We start from the raw sequence: 14,446 nt of genomic DNA, 5'->3' as shown, positions 1-14,446 counted from the left end.
CAAAAAAAAAAAAAAAAAAACCTATTTTATAGTAAAGTGTTGAATATCTAACACAATTTATTGACTCCTATACTGAAAATGAAAAACAGAAAAATTGGGTACTCAAAGTACAGTTTCTCTTGAATGCACATCACTTTCTTTTTTTTATTTTTTATTTTGAGGCAGAGTCTCACTCTGTCACCCTACGTAGAGTACTGTAGCATCATAGCTCACAGCAACTTAAAACTCCTAGGCTCAAGTGATCCTTGGCCTTTCTCAGGCTGGTCTTGAACTCTTGAGCTCAAGCAATCCATCCTCCTCAGCCTTCCAAAGGGCTAGGATTATAGGTGTGAGCCACCATGCCCGGTACTGTTTTTTTTTTTTTTGAGACAAAGTTTCTGTTGCCCAGGCTAGAGTGCCATGGCGTCAACCTAGCTCATAGCAACCTCAAACTTCTGGGCTTAGGCGATCCTCCTGTCTTAGCGTCCTGAGTATAAAAGTTTTAAGTTGAGCTATCATAAGTCAGGGCCATCTGTGTATAATTGTGGTATACAACATGATGTTTTAATATATGCATTGATTCACTCTCACGTGTATATTCTCATATACCTAATTCTTTAACTAACTCTGTTAACCTCAACAAGAAGGTACTAAGCTAATACCTCCTCTGCTCTTAGGGTATTTTACTGGACGAAGCAGCAGGTGTAAATAAGAATCAACAGCCTGTCCTCCCTGCTGGGTTGCAGGTCCCCAAAACAGTGGTGTCCAGCTGGAACCGTAAGGTGAGGGCTTACGTAAGGTGAGGGTGTCAAACTAACCAGAGCGAGCTCCTGATGTCAGCTTTCTAATAGGGCTTTTGCTCATTCTAATGTGCATTCTTATTTTAATATATTGGCCACTGCCTCTCTTGTTCTCATAAACACATCCAACCCAATTATAAGTTCTCTGCTTCACACCCCGGTCTCACTTAGATGTATATTCCTAAATGACTCAAGGAATATTCTTGTCTCCCTGGAGGACATGAATGGGAATTTATTTTTCTAATTTATCAAGTTGCTGTGTTATCAAGTAACCTGTATGCATTGATCATAGGCAGGAGAATATGGCAAAAAAACAAAATCTGAAACTTTCCGGCTGCTTCATGCAAAAAACATCGTCCGACCTCAGCTCAAGTTTCGAGAGAAGATCGACAATTCCAACACACCATTTCTTCCTAAAATCTTCATCAAGCCCAATGCTCAGAAACCCCTCCCTCAGGGTAAGTAATAGGAACCCCATTTGTGTTTGAGTCTTTCTTTCAATGTGGTTCAAGAACCAGTAAAGGGGTACAAGTTTCACAGTCACCTTTTCTTCAAAAGAAGCTGGCTGACCCCTCCATAACTAGAAAAGGTGCAAATCTGCTTACTCTCTTTTGTGATGATGTTTTTGTCACTGCTCGGGTCCCCAGCTCTCTCCAAAGAAAGGCGGGAACGCCCGCAGGATCGTCCTGAGGACTTGGATGTCCCCCCTGCACTGGCAGATTTCATCCATCAGCAGAGAACCCAGAAGGTGGAGCAGGACATGTAAGTGTTTGCTCGTGCTTGACCTTCCCACTGTGAGTTCTTGCCTTTGTGCCACATCTCCACTGTTTTCACTTTTGTAAAGTGTGTACATGAAAATAAAAAAATCTGAGGAGCAGGTGATTTTTCACCTTATCCTAACATGAGTATTAGCGAGAAAACCTCTTGTTTGTGTTCACAAAGGGCCTGCACAGTGTGGTCTGCGTAGCCTTTACCACAGGCCTGACAGGTAGCAGTCACTCTCATCCTCATTACATAGCTCTAAGAACAAAATTAGAAATGCCACCTTCCCACAGAGCTAGGACATTAAACTCAAGGTGTTTTGCTTTTGTTTTTGTTTTTTTTTAGTTTTTGGGATTCATTGGGGGTATAAAGAATTAGGTTACTGATTGCATTTTCAAGCAATGTGAAGAAAAGCTTTCTTCACTGGCAATATAAACATCTTGGAAAAACTTCACTTAAAATGTATGTTTAGAATAGATGGTTTTGCCTTCAGTATAAAGAAACATGGTGATGGCTGAGTGAGGTGGCTCACACCTGTAGTCCCAGCACTCTGGGAGGCCCAGATGGGTGGATTGCTTGAGGTCAGGAGTTTGAGACCAGCCCTAACAAGAACAAGACCCTGTCTCTAACAAAATAGAGAAAATACTAACCAGACATTGTGGCAAGTGTCTGTAGTCTCAGCTACTTAGGAGGCTGAAGCAAGAGGGTTGCTTGAGCCCAGTAGTTTGAGGTTGCTGTGAGCTATGACACCATGACACTCTACCCAGGGAAAAAAAAGCACTGTGATAAAAACTTTGTTAGTGGCCAAGCGCAGAGGCTGACGCCTGTTATCCTAGCACTCCAGGAGACCGAGGCAGGTAGATTGCTTGAGCTAAGGAGTCGAGACCAACCTGACCTAGAGCAAGACCCCAACTCTAACAGATAATTAGTATCACCCTTTTCCTTACATATAGCCTATGTCTGAGCATTCATTCCTTCGTTTCCAGCTCTGTGCTGGAGGCCACAAGCTGACGGCCAGAGAAAAAAGGTAGAGAAAGGTAGCTCTGCTCTCGAGGAATTAGCCACAGGCTTAGGATTTTTACACAAATATATGAGAGAGGAATGGAAAAAATAAAATTTAGCCCATGACCAACTAAAATATTTGCCCTTCTCTTCTAAATTCACAGATTTATTCTAAACCACAAGAAATTATATATTTCTCATTTTTATATTAACTATAGCACTAACCATATGATATTTTATAAATAAGAACTCAAATCTTTTTTTTTTTTTTTTTTTTTTTTTTTTTTTTTTTTTTTGCAGTTTTTGACAGGGGCTGGGTTTGAACCCACCACCTCTGGCATACGAAACCAGCGCCCTACCCTTTTGAGCCACAGGCGCCGCCCCAAGAACTCAAATCTTTATAAAGCTACTTGGGTCTCTACCTCTCTCTAAAGAAATGAATAGACTTTTTTCTTTTTTTTAAATAGGGTCTTGCTCTGTCACCCCAGCTAGAGTGCAGGGGGTTTCATCATGGGACCACAGGCACACACCACCACATGTGGCTAATTTTTTTATTTTTTTGTAGATACAGGGTTTCACTCTTGCTCAGGGTGGTCTTGAACTCCTGGCCTCAAGCTAACCTCCTACCTTAACTTCCCAAAATGCAAGGATTATAGGGCTGAGCCATTGTGCCTAACCTGAACAGACTTTCAGTTATCATACCTTAAGGGTGAAGATATATCATCTGATTTATTTGCACTTGAATTATCATTAAAATAATGATGCTTTTTTTTTTAATTGAGTGTACAAAGATAGGTTACACTGATTGCATTTGTTAGGTAAAGTCTCTCTTATAATTGTATTCCACCCCCAAGAGGTGTGCCATACACTGTGACCCCCCATCTCCTTCCTCCTCCCCTTTCCCTGCTCCCTCATTCTCCTCCCTCCCCTCATTCCCCTACCTCACATCTGCTGCCTTCATCTTAGAATTGAGTACATTGGATTCTTGTTTTTCCATTCTTGTAATGCTTTACTAAGAAGAATGTTTTGCAACTCAATCCCAGGTTAATACAAAAGTTGTAAAGTCTCCATCTTTTCCATGGTACACATATACCACAGCTTGTTAATCCATTCCTGGGTTAATGGGCATTTAGGTTGTTTCCACATTTTGGCAATTGTAAATTGAGCTGCAATAAACAGTCTAGTGCAGATGTCCTTATGATAAAATGATTTTTTTTCTTCTGAGTAGATGCCTAGTAATGAGATTGCAGCATCAAATGGGAGATCTAATTTGAGTTCTTTGAGGATTCTCCATACGGTTATATTGGTTTGTAGTCCCACCAGCAGTATAAAAGTGTTCCCTTTTCTTCACATCCACGCCAGCATCTACAACTTTGAGACTTTGTGATGTGGGCCATTCTTACTGGGGTTAAGTGATATCTCAGGGTGGTTTTGAATAGACAACCTTCAGAATGGAAAAGATATTTGCATATTATGAATTGGACAAAGACTTGCTAACTAGGATCTACAGAGAACTCAAATTAATCAACAAAAAAAAGACCCACCAATGCCATAGATCACTGGGCAAGAGACAGCAATAGAACTGTCTCTAAGAAAGGCAAATGACTAACAAACATGAAAAAATGCTCATCGTCCCTAATCATCAGAGAAATAATGATGCTTTTTATAAAGGGAAGATATTTTCACAAGGATCTTTTCTCATTTGTTTTTACAAATTGGATAAGGGCCTTTGTTTCCCCTTTGAATAACAGAATTAATTGAAAAGATTTCTCTGTTTTATTCAGGTTTGCACATCCTTACCAGTATGAATTAGATCACTTTACTCCACCAGATTCAGTACTTCAAAAGCCACAACCCCAGGTTAGTATCCAGCTTCAGTTTAAGGATGGTGTTTAGTAGCTCAAGAGGAATCATATAAGTAAATTAGTTGATGTAATTTTGACTTTTCTTGATTATCTTAACATAGTAGGTTATTATAGTTTGGGATCATTTTTTGCACTCATAATTCTGTAGTTTACTAGGGGATGATTTTTAACTTTCTTCTCTTTTTCTAACTTTACTTTCTTGATCCAGCTGTACAGGCCTATAGAAGAAACACCCTGCCATTTTGTATCTTCCCTGGATGAACTTGTAGAGCTCAATGAAAAGCTCTTGAATTGTCAAGAGTTTGCGGTAGACTTGGAGGTATCTTGCAAATGACCTTGAGTGAAATTTTTGTGTTTTCTGTGAGTTCACCTACTCAAGAAGTATAAAATTAATACTAATTTTAATCTGTTTTTTGGTTAAAATTAAATAACTTTGCTCTATAGCTGACATCAAAATCAGTCAAGGGGCAGCACCCGTAACTCAGCGGGTATGGTGCCAGCCACATACACCTGGGCTGGCGGTTCCAGCCTGGCCCAGGCCACCTAAAAACAACAATGACAACTGCAACAACAAAAAAAAAGTGGCCAGGCAGAGTGGTGGGCACCTATAGTCCCAGAGGCTGAGGCAAGAGAATTGCTTAAGCCCAAGAGTTTGAGGTTACTGTGAGCTGTGACACCACAGCACTCTCCCCAGAGCAATAGCTTGAGACTCTGTCTCAAAAAAAAAAAACCCTAAAAAAATTAATCAAGGAACATGTAGTCCCAGCATTTTCTTTCTCTGCTCTTCCTTTGTGGTGTGTGTTAGCACCACTCCTACAGGAGCTTCCTGGGACTGACTTGCCTGATGCAGATCTCTACTCGGACAGAAGACTTCGTCATTGACACTCTCGAGCTTCGAAGTGACTTGTACATTCTCAATGAGAGCTTCACAGACCCAGCCATTGTTAAGGTCAGCCAGCATTTTCTAACGCTTGCATGTATAATGTATAAGAGTTAAGTGGTTTGGGGCGGTACCTGTGGCTCAAAGGAGTAGGGCACTGGCCCCATATGCTGGAGGTGGCAGATTCAAACCCAGCCCTGGCCAAAAACTGCAAAAATTAAGTGGTTTTCAGTGCATTGTTCCATTATTTCTTTTTTCTTTTTTCTTTTTTCTTTTTTTTTTTTTTTTTCAGTTTTTGGCCAGGGCCAGGCCCACCACCTCCGGTATATATGGGGCCGGCACCCTACTCCTTGAGCCACAGGCGCCACCCTATTCCATTATTTCAACCTAGACCTAATGAAGTTAGCTGAAATCATGTTATTTCATAACAAGGGTACCATAGGCTAAACTGCTTTTGCATCTAAAACTCTGTTAGAACAGCTAAGAGTTTGTTACCACCTAAAAAAATGTTAAGTTAAATTATTTTAATGACTGCTGCATATAGCAAGCCATCAAGATTATCTGGCCTATAGATTATCTGGCCAAGATTATCTGGACTATACTTGAAGCTCATAGAGCTACTTTCTTTTTTTTTCAAGACAGAGTCTCACCTTGTTGCCCTCGGTAGAGTGCCATAGAGTCACAGGTCATAGCAACCTCAGACTCTCGGGCTGAAGCAGTTCTCTTGCCTCAGCCTCCCAGCAGCTGACAGAGCTGCTTTCTTGTATCATTAACTGGTAACAACTTGAGACATGAAGAGTGTGTACTCGGGCATATAGGAGAAAGCTGTGCAGCTGGCATGCTGGCTTATGCCTATCATCCCAGCACTTTGGGAGACCAAAGAGGATCACTTGGTCCCAGAAGTTCAAGATCAGCCTGGGCAACACAGTGAGACCCTGTCTCTACCAAAAAAGTTTAAAACGGGGCTGTGTGTGATGGCAAAAACATGCAGTCCCAGCTACTTGGGAGGCTGAGGCAGGAGGATGGCTTGACCCCATGAGTTTGAGGCTGCAGTGAGGTTTGATCATGTTACTGCACTGCAGCTTGGGTGACAGTGAAACTGTCTCAAAAAAAGAAGATGGAGGTAGGTATGACCAAAAGTAAAAAGAACATTTAAAACTGCACGTATCTCTGGCTCGGCACCTGTGGCTCAAGCGGCTAAGGCACCAGCCACATACACCTGAGCTGACAGGTTCAAATCCAGCCCGGGCCCGCCAAACAACAATGACAGCTGCAACCAAAAAATAGCTGGGTGTTGTGGCAGGCGCCTGTAGTCCCAGCTACTTGGGAAGCTTAAGCAGGAGAATCTCTTGAGCCCAGGAGTTGGAGGTTGCTGTGACGCCACGGCACTCTACCCAGGGTGACAGCTTGAGGCTCTGTCTCAAAAAAAAAAAAAAAACCTGCACATATCTGGCTCAGCACCTATAGCTCAGCAGCTAGGGCATCAGCACATACACCAGAGCTAGTGGCTTCAAATCCAGCCCGGGCCTGCCAAACAACAATGACAACTACAACCAAAAAAATAGCCAGGCGTTGTGGTGGGCACCTGTAGTCCCAGCTACTTAGGAGGCTGAGACAAGAGACTTGCTTAAGCCCAAAGAATTTGAGGTTGCTATGAGCTGTGATACCACAGCACTCTACCAAGGGTGACATAGACTCTTGTCTCAAAAAAACTGCACATATCTGAATCTTTTTTTTTCATTCTTTTAAAATTTCAGATAGGAGGGTACAAACCATTAGGTTATATAATTTACACATGACAGGTAAAAACCAGAGTTGTAGTTATGTCCTATACCTTAATCTTAATCCTGGCTTCTAATCTCATGTTCTAATAACCCAGAAGCAGAGCTAGTTTCAGAGCAGGGTGCCCTGTGCCAGTGCCCATTTACTGCACTGTGGGTTTGGTTTCAGGTCTTCCACGGTGCTGACTCAGACATAGAGTGGCTACAGAAAGACTTCGGGCTGTATGTTGTGAACATGTTTGATACCCATCAGGCAGCCCGCCTTCTTAACCTGGGCAGGCACTCACTCGACCATCTGCTGAAACTTTACTGCAATGTGGAGTCCAACAAGCAGTATCAGCTGGCTGATTGGAGAATACGGTCAGTTTGCTCTTGATAAGGAAATGTGGGTGGCAGAAGAAAGCAAGGTTTCTATTAACCTGTCAAGACCTGTGTTTGGGCTGTACTGCTCCTTGAATCTTCAGGTGAATGGCAGCAGGCTTTTCCCCAGGTGTTTTCAACAGCGTGAAAGTTTTATGCTATGCAGTTTATGTTGGGCTGATGCCATTACACCATGTTCTGTGGAAAGTGGCTGGAAAAAGAGGTGCCGTGTCGGTATTTAACCCGTGACAGTCTCTTGTTTCAAACTCACATCCCCCTAGTAGGGATGGTTGTGAGATGATCTCCCATATATAAGAGAGAACTCTAAGGTGCCTTGTTGATTTAGCTTTGTGATAAGTGTTTTCTATAGTATAAGGTAATAGTTTCAGCACACTTTCTGGAAGCCCTACTCAGCTTGGCTCATTTTCAGATGGTTAGCTACCTCCCTAACTTACAGCTGTCTCATAAAGGTGCCTCTAAGCTTTGCCCCAATTCCACATGTCAGAATTTCTAAGTATAAAAATAAAACTGTATTTGGACTAATTAAGTTCAAATAAAAGAGAATAATTGATAAAATCTAAAAACTACTCTGTTACTGAGCTGTTACCCAGAGCCAAGCACTGAGCTAAGTGCTTCAAGGGTGCAGCCCTGTATCATCCTCACAGCAGCCTGTGAAGTGCCTTGTTCCTGTCTCACGGGCAAGGCAGGTAAGCTCGGAGGGGATAAGGAACTTGTCCAAGGACGGACGGGAGAACTGAGATGCAAACTCAGGACTATGGTGCCCTTATCTTTAACCCAGCTGTTAAAATAATAACAGTTTGTCATTAAAACACAGGAAATGCTGGCATAAGTATACCATTAGCTGTGAAAGGATCTTTTGTATCTGTGGAGTCTAAGGAAGTCTGAGCACCAGAGTAGACAAATGGAACGGCTGTCCTTGGGGGCAATCTATAATATAAGGTCCTCTGCAATTCTAGCCCTCTGCCTGAGGAAATGCTCAGCTACGCCCGGGATGACACCCATTACCTGCTCTACATCTATGACAAGATGAGGCTGGAGCTGTGGGAGCGCGGTGGAGGCCGGCCCGTTCAGTCGCAGGTGGTGTGGCAGCGGAGCAGGGACATCTGCCTCAAGGTACCTTTCGCCCGTCGCACAGATCCTGACTCTCTCAACTCTCTGTTTCTGATTAGGTTCTATTTCTTACGTTTGCTCTTTTATGAAAGAGCCAAAACATTTTGTAGTGCCCAAGACACAATTGTTATTCCCACTGATCTTGAGTATTCTCTGTTTTACAGAAATTTATCAAACCTATCTTTACGGATGAGTCCTACCTTGAACTATATAGAAAGCAAAAGAAGCATCTCAACACACAGCAGTTGACAGCATTTCAGCTACTTTTTGCCTGGAGAGATAAAACAGCTCGCAGGGAAGATGAAAGCTACGGGTAAAGGATCAAAGATTCTTTGAATACTGAATTCTAAACTGAGCAGATCTAATAACATAGCAATAATGGACTTTTTTTTTCTTTTGCCACAAAAGCTGATGGTTTTCCCCTGTTTTATAGCATTTAATGGAACTTACCAGCTGAACCTCATGCATCCCTGTTGTGTTTTTTTTCCAGATATGTACTACCAAACCATATGATGCTGAAGATAGCCGAAGAACTGCCTAAGTGAGTTTGAGAGCTGATTAATGCAGTTAACACTTTCTTGGTTGATCCCATGTCCTCCAAAATCAAGCCGTTTTCACTGTTGTTGCCCAAGGCTATTTACTCAGAGAAGATAGTGCTTTAAGCTTAGAAGGTAGCAAGTCCAAGGAACCTAGAATTACTGGCTTTGGTCTACCATTTAAAAACTAAAACTTGTGAACTAGAACCGTTTGGGTGATTATGCCTCATACTCAGTCCAGTGTAAGTCTCCAAACATACAACATCCACTTGCAAGGGAAGAAAATCCCCTTTATACTTTCTTCCAAATTAAGGCATTTCATGATTAGAAACATTTTATAATATTGAATTCTTTGCAAGGTCAGGTGCCGTGGCTCACACCTGTAATCCTAACATTTGGGGAGACCAAGGCAGGTGGATTTCTTAAGCTTAGGAGTTCTAGACCAGCCTGAGCAAGAGCAGGACCCCATCTCTAAAAATAGCTGCACTTTGTGGTGGGTGCCTATAGTCCCAGCTACTTGGGAGGTTGAGACAAGAGGATCACTTGAGCCCAGGAGTTAGAGGTTGCTATGAGCTATGATGCCATGGTACTCTACTAAGGGTGACAAAGTGAGACTCTGCCTCCCCCCACGAAAAAAAGAAATATAAGCAAGAATCAAAATTCATAATCTATTGGTCATCCCACTGCAGAACTGAGAATCAGCAGTGCTGTGAAACTTACCTCTAGGCTGCCTTATTTGCAGAAGTCAGGCTTTAAGAGGAAAGTTATTTAAAGTTTGACACAGCAAAGAGCACACAGAGAAGAGATTGGCCTGGGCCACCCTGATGTGATCGTGTTTCCTTAGTCACCTGGCTGTGACTTCAGCCTAGCTATGGCACACTGGCTCTGCCCAGTCCTTGTTCTTATCTGGAAGCCTTTGAGGGCTGTGTTTCTGGATGACAAGTTGCGTGTGTTCTTACTTGTCTTCAGGGAACCTCAGGGCATCATAGCTTGTTGCAACCCAGTCCCACCTCTTGTACGGCAGCAGATCAATGAAATGCATCTTTTAGTCCAGCAGGCTCGAGAAATGCCCCTGCTCAAGGTAAGACACTTCTCTACCAAAGAATCCCAGCACAGGAGGCTTGTTCTTTCTGCTAGCATCTTATTCCTTGTGGTCTCCTAGATACAGGAGCTGGTCTCCACTCTAGACAGCCCTAGGACTTTGGAATTCCAGCAGATATGTCTTGTTATGATAGTCAGGGGCTATAACTCATCATTTTTATTTTATCATCTTACTTGGTGGTCCGACAACAAGTAATACTTCATGGCTGGGCCAGTTCACTTTTGTTCTAAGACAGTTGACCTGGCGGGATGAGATGGATCAGGGCTCTCTCACCTTGGGGGCTCATTTTGGAAGCCTGGTCAAAATGTGGGATCTACATGTGAAGTGAGGACACCCTGAATAAGTGGTGGCTATAGAGAGGAATGGCAAGGACACTAAGAAGCATGAAAAGAAAGATTTCTGGAACTTAGATGATGACAATGGCTGCCAGTTACCTTTGAGCAACATGTACTCTAGAGCTGTTGTCTGAATAGTAATTAGATTTGAGAATGATGGGGGTACAGTCAAAGACACTCTAAATTATTTTTTGGGATAGTCTCACTCTGTTGCCCCAGGCTAGAGTGCCTGCCAGGCTGAGAGTCAGCCTAGTTGACTGCAACCTCAAACTCCTGGGCCTAAAAGCAATCCTCCTACCTCAGCTTCCCAAGTACTAGGATTACAGGCACCCATCACAACGCCTGGCTGATTTTTTCTGTTTTTAGCAGAGACAGGATTTTGCTGTATCTCAGGCTGGCCTTGAACTCCTGAGTTCAAGCGATCTACCCACCTCAGCCTCCCAGAGTGCTAGGATTACAGGCATGAGCCGCTGTGCATGGCCAGGCCACTCCACATTTAATTCCTAGGAGATTGGGGAAATATGAAAATATGTGATCAGGAACGGATATTCAAAAAGAGCTGATTTTATGGAGATATTAAAGTTTAAACAAATTTAGATGACAGAAGACTATCCAGCCAAAAATACAGACATAGCTACGTGAGCATGTTTAGTGTGTAGGTGCGTGTATGTGTGCACCAGTGCATTCACCTAGAGTGCATCCGTGTATGTGTTCCCTCACGTAGGTGGTGCAACATGTTAAAAAGAGATCTAAAAGTTTTGATTTGGTTTTATTTCCCAATTTTTGATGTGTTGACTCAGTAAATGATTAGTATATGGTAACTTATGTTTGTAATTTCATGAAGGCTTAGTGATCCAGAAAGATTTAAAATCAGCTCCCTTGAGATGAAAAAAAAGAGAATCTGAAAATGAACACATTTATAATTTCAACGTTAAAATTACTTAGGGTGGTGCTCGTACCTCAGTGAATAGGGAGCCGGCCACCTCCCTACTAGGCCACCTCCCTACACCTAGGCTGGCAGGTTCAAACCCAGCCCAGGCCAGCTAAACAATAATGACAACTGCAACAAAAAAGTAACTGGGTATTTTGGCGGGTGCCTGTAGTCCCAGCTGCTTAGGAGGCTGAGGCAGGAGAATTGCTTAAGCCTAAGAGTTTGAGGTTGCTGTGAGCTGTGACACCAAGGGCAACATAGTGAGACTCTTTCTCAAAAAAAAAAAAAAATTCTTTCTTAGGCTGGGCAAAGTGGCTCAGGCCTAATCCTAGCACTCTAGGAGGCTGAAGTGGGAGGATCTGTTGAGCTCAGGAATTCGAGATCAGCCTGAGCAAGAGCAAGACCCCATCTCTGCTAAAAATAGAAAAAATTAGCCAAGTATTATGGTGAGCACCTGTAGTAGTTCCAACTACTTGGGAGGCTGGGGCAGGAGGATCGCTTAGACCCAGAAGTTTGAGGTTGCTGTGAGCTAGGCGGACGCCACAGCACTCTACTCAGGGCAACAGAGTGAGACAGAAATTTCTTTCTTAGTTCTGCAGTTTGTCAAAGTAAAGAGAACAGTTCTTTCCAACCTCTTAAGGATCCTTCACCTTACGCTTAGTTGTGATAAAGAGCTTTACTCTTTTATTCGACAAGTAATTATTGAGCACTGTAGGGGGTAAAAGGGTGAAGGAAAATCTGTGCTCTCTAGATACAATCTAGTGAGGAGCACAGTCTAGGACTGGGGGGGGGAAGTGTCATTGAGTTTAGCAAACTTTCTCCAGACTCCCTTTGTCTTTCACCCCTTTAGTCTGAAATTGGCACTGGAGTGAAGAAGAGTGGACCACTGCCCAGCACCGAGGTACAGTGTCACCTCTGCCCCCTGTGGGGAAGTCATCAGTCGGAGCCAATGCACATAAACTTCTCTGGCAAAGGCCAGTGCTAACACTGCCAACAAAAAGCCATTCATATGGCCAGGTGCAGTGGCTCATGTAATGCCTGTAATCCCAGCACTCTGGGAGGCCGAGGTGGGTGGATTGCTTGAGCTCAGTAGTTTGAGACCAGCCTGAGCAAGAGTGAGACCCTGTCTCTACTAAAAATAGAAAAATTAGCCAGGCATTGTGGTGGGCACCTATAGTCTCAGTTACATGGAAAGCTGAGGCAGGAGATTCGCTCAAACCTAGGAGTTTGAGGTTGCTGTGAGCTGTGATGCCCTGGCACTCTACCCAAGGTGACAGAGTGAGACTCCGTCTCAAAAGAAAAAAAAAAAAAAACCCACTTCTGTGCTTGTAAGTTTTATATGTCAGCTTGCTGGTGTCTTTTTTTTTTTTTTGGCCGGGGCTAGGTTTGAACCCACCGCCTCCGGCATATGGGGCCGGCGCCCTACCGTTTTGAGCCACAGGCGCCGCCCAAGCTGGTTTCTTTTTGATGCAGAGATTGGAGAATGTTCTCTTTGGACCTCATGACTGCTCCCATGCCCCACCAGATGGCAACTCAGCTGTCCCAACCAATGGTAATGTAGAGCCCTTTGTGACCGTCCTCAAGAGGCTGGGCGGCTGCCATGTGTGAGATTCAGTGTGCTCTGACCTTACTGACTTCCACACCTCTAGGATCTGTGCCATTTCAGAAACAGGCGAGCCTCTTCCCTGACCAAAAAGAAGAGACGTCACTGGACACCAGGTGCCTTGTTGCTGCAGCTGTGATCACATTATTTAATGTGAGTAACATTAAAACGTCACTGACGTGACACAGACTCACTGGGGTTTATTGGGCTTATCAAACAAGCTATGTGCCTAGAGGGTTGCACACACGTTTGAAACTAATGCCAAGAGTAAAACCCAGCAGCAGCAGGAGAGTGGTGGGAACAGATGAGCAAGGTGATGTTTGCTGCTTGAGAGGAAGTGGTCTCTGGGAGGCAGACAGAGCATTCTCTGAGCTCTGCATGTGAAGGAATCCTCAAGAAAAGGTTGGCATCTGAATCTTCATTAATGCCTGTCAGGGAGGAGGCTGTGGGTTAAGAGGACACAGAAGCAGGGCTTTGCAGACACAGCCACAGTGGGACGACAGTTCACCTCTGTGGCCAGCAGAAGTGGAGGGAACGTTCCCTCTGATTAACTATAGAGTAAGTGCTATGCAGCACTTCCTGGCAGCCCTCAACACTATACATGCTCTTGCTGATGAAAAGAAAGCTTTGAAAACCATTTTTCCTATGCTCTGGCTCATTAGAGAAAGGAATGGGCTAAGGCAGCCCCAGCGAGTGCACGGAACCTGGTGCCCATCTAGATGGGGCTGCAGTGGTCAAGGTCGTTAGTGACTCCTAATTCTGAGACCCAGCGTGGCTCACCTTGGTCAACCCCTGTTCCTGGAATGTGTGTCAGAATGCGACAGACCATCCCATCTGTTACTCCTTGGGCTTCTCGTTTCTGCCAGTGATTGGACCTCTGGGTTCCTTACAAGAGAAAGACCAGGGTGCATTCAACTCAGGATGAACAAATATTCGTGTAACCAGAAATAAAAGTAAAATGCACAAGTCAAACTCTGAATACTGTGAACAGCCAGTGTGATAAAAAGGAAAAATCGGCTTGTCACCTGTAGCTCAAGCGGCTAAGGTGCCAGCCACATACACCAGAGCTGGTAGGTTCAAATCCAGCCCAGGACTGACAAACAATAGTGACAACTGCAGAGGCTACAGAGTAGTAGAGTCCCCACTACTCCAGAGGCTAAGACCAGAGGATCACTTGGCATTCGAGGCTACAGTGAACTTGACTGTGCCACTGCACTCCAGCCTGAGCAGTAAAACAAAATTGTCTCTAAGAAGATTAAAGAAGAAACTGAGAAAGAGAAATAAGAATACTATCTATATTGGGTAAAGACAGCTATCAAGATTAGCAGACATTGGCTCAGCGCCTGCTCAAGTGGCTAAGGCACCAGCCACATACACCT

At 43.7% G+C, this 14,446-nt stretch overlaps 1 protein-coding gene across 1 annotated transcript in view; it reads left to right on the top strand.

Annotated features, from left to right (window-relative positions):
- EXOSC10 (exosome component 10) overlaps window positions 1-14,446 on the top strand; it is a 30,163-nt gene that overhangs the window by 7,904 nt on the left and 7,813 nt on the right. Inside the window, exons 2-15 of the mRNA XM_012807251.2 lie at window positions 657-761; window positions 1,072-1,237; window positions 1,427-1,541; window positions 4,328-4,403; window positions 4,617-4,727; window positions 5,214-5,357; window positions 7,239-7,429; window positions 8,407-8,563; window positions 8,725-8,873; window positions 9,051-9,101; window positions 10,066-10,177; window positions 12,315-12,365; window positions 12,938-13,016; window positions 13,114-13,220. Of these exons, the coding sequence (XP_012662705.1) occupies window positions 657-761; window positions 1,072-1,237; window positions 1,427-1,541; window positions 4,328-4,403; window positions 4,617-4,727; window positions 5,214-5,357; window positions 7,239-7,429; window positions 8,407-8,563; window positions 8,725-8,873; window positions 9,051-9,101; window positions 10,066-10,177; window positions 12,315-12,365; window positions 12,938-13,016; window positions 13,114-13,220 (1,614 nt within the window). The remainder of the gene's footprint in view (window positions 1-656; window positions 762-1,071; window positions 1,238-1,426; window positions 1,542-4,327; window positions 4,404-4,616; window positions 4,728-5,213; window positions 5,358-7,238; window positions 7,430-8,406; window positions 8,564-8,724; window positions 8,874-9,050; window positions 9,102-10,065; window positions 10,178-12,314; window positions 12,366-12,937; window positions 13,017-13,113; window positions 13,221-14,446) is intronic.

This window comes from Otolemur garnettii, unplaced genomic scaffold, assembly GCF_000181295.1.
Source record: "Otolemur garnettii isolate 467f Iridium unplaced genomic scaffold, OtoGar3 scaffold00067, whole genome shotgun sequence".
NCBI classification, from domain to species: domain Eukaryota; kingdom Metazoa; phylum Chordata; class Mammalia; order Primates; family Galagidae; genus Otolemur; species Otolemur garnettii.
This window is presented reverse-complemented; position numbering and strand designations above follow the sequence as displayed.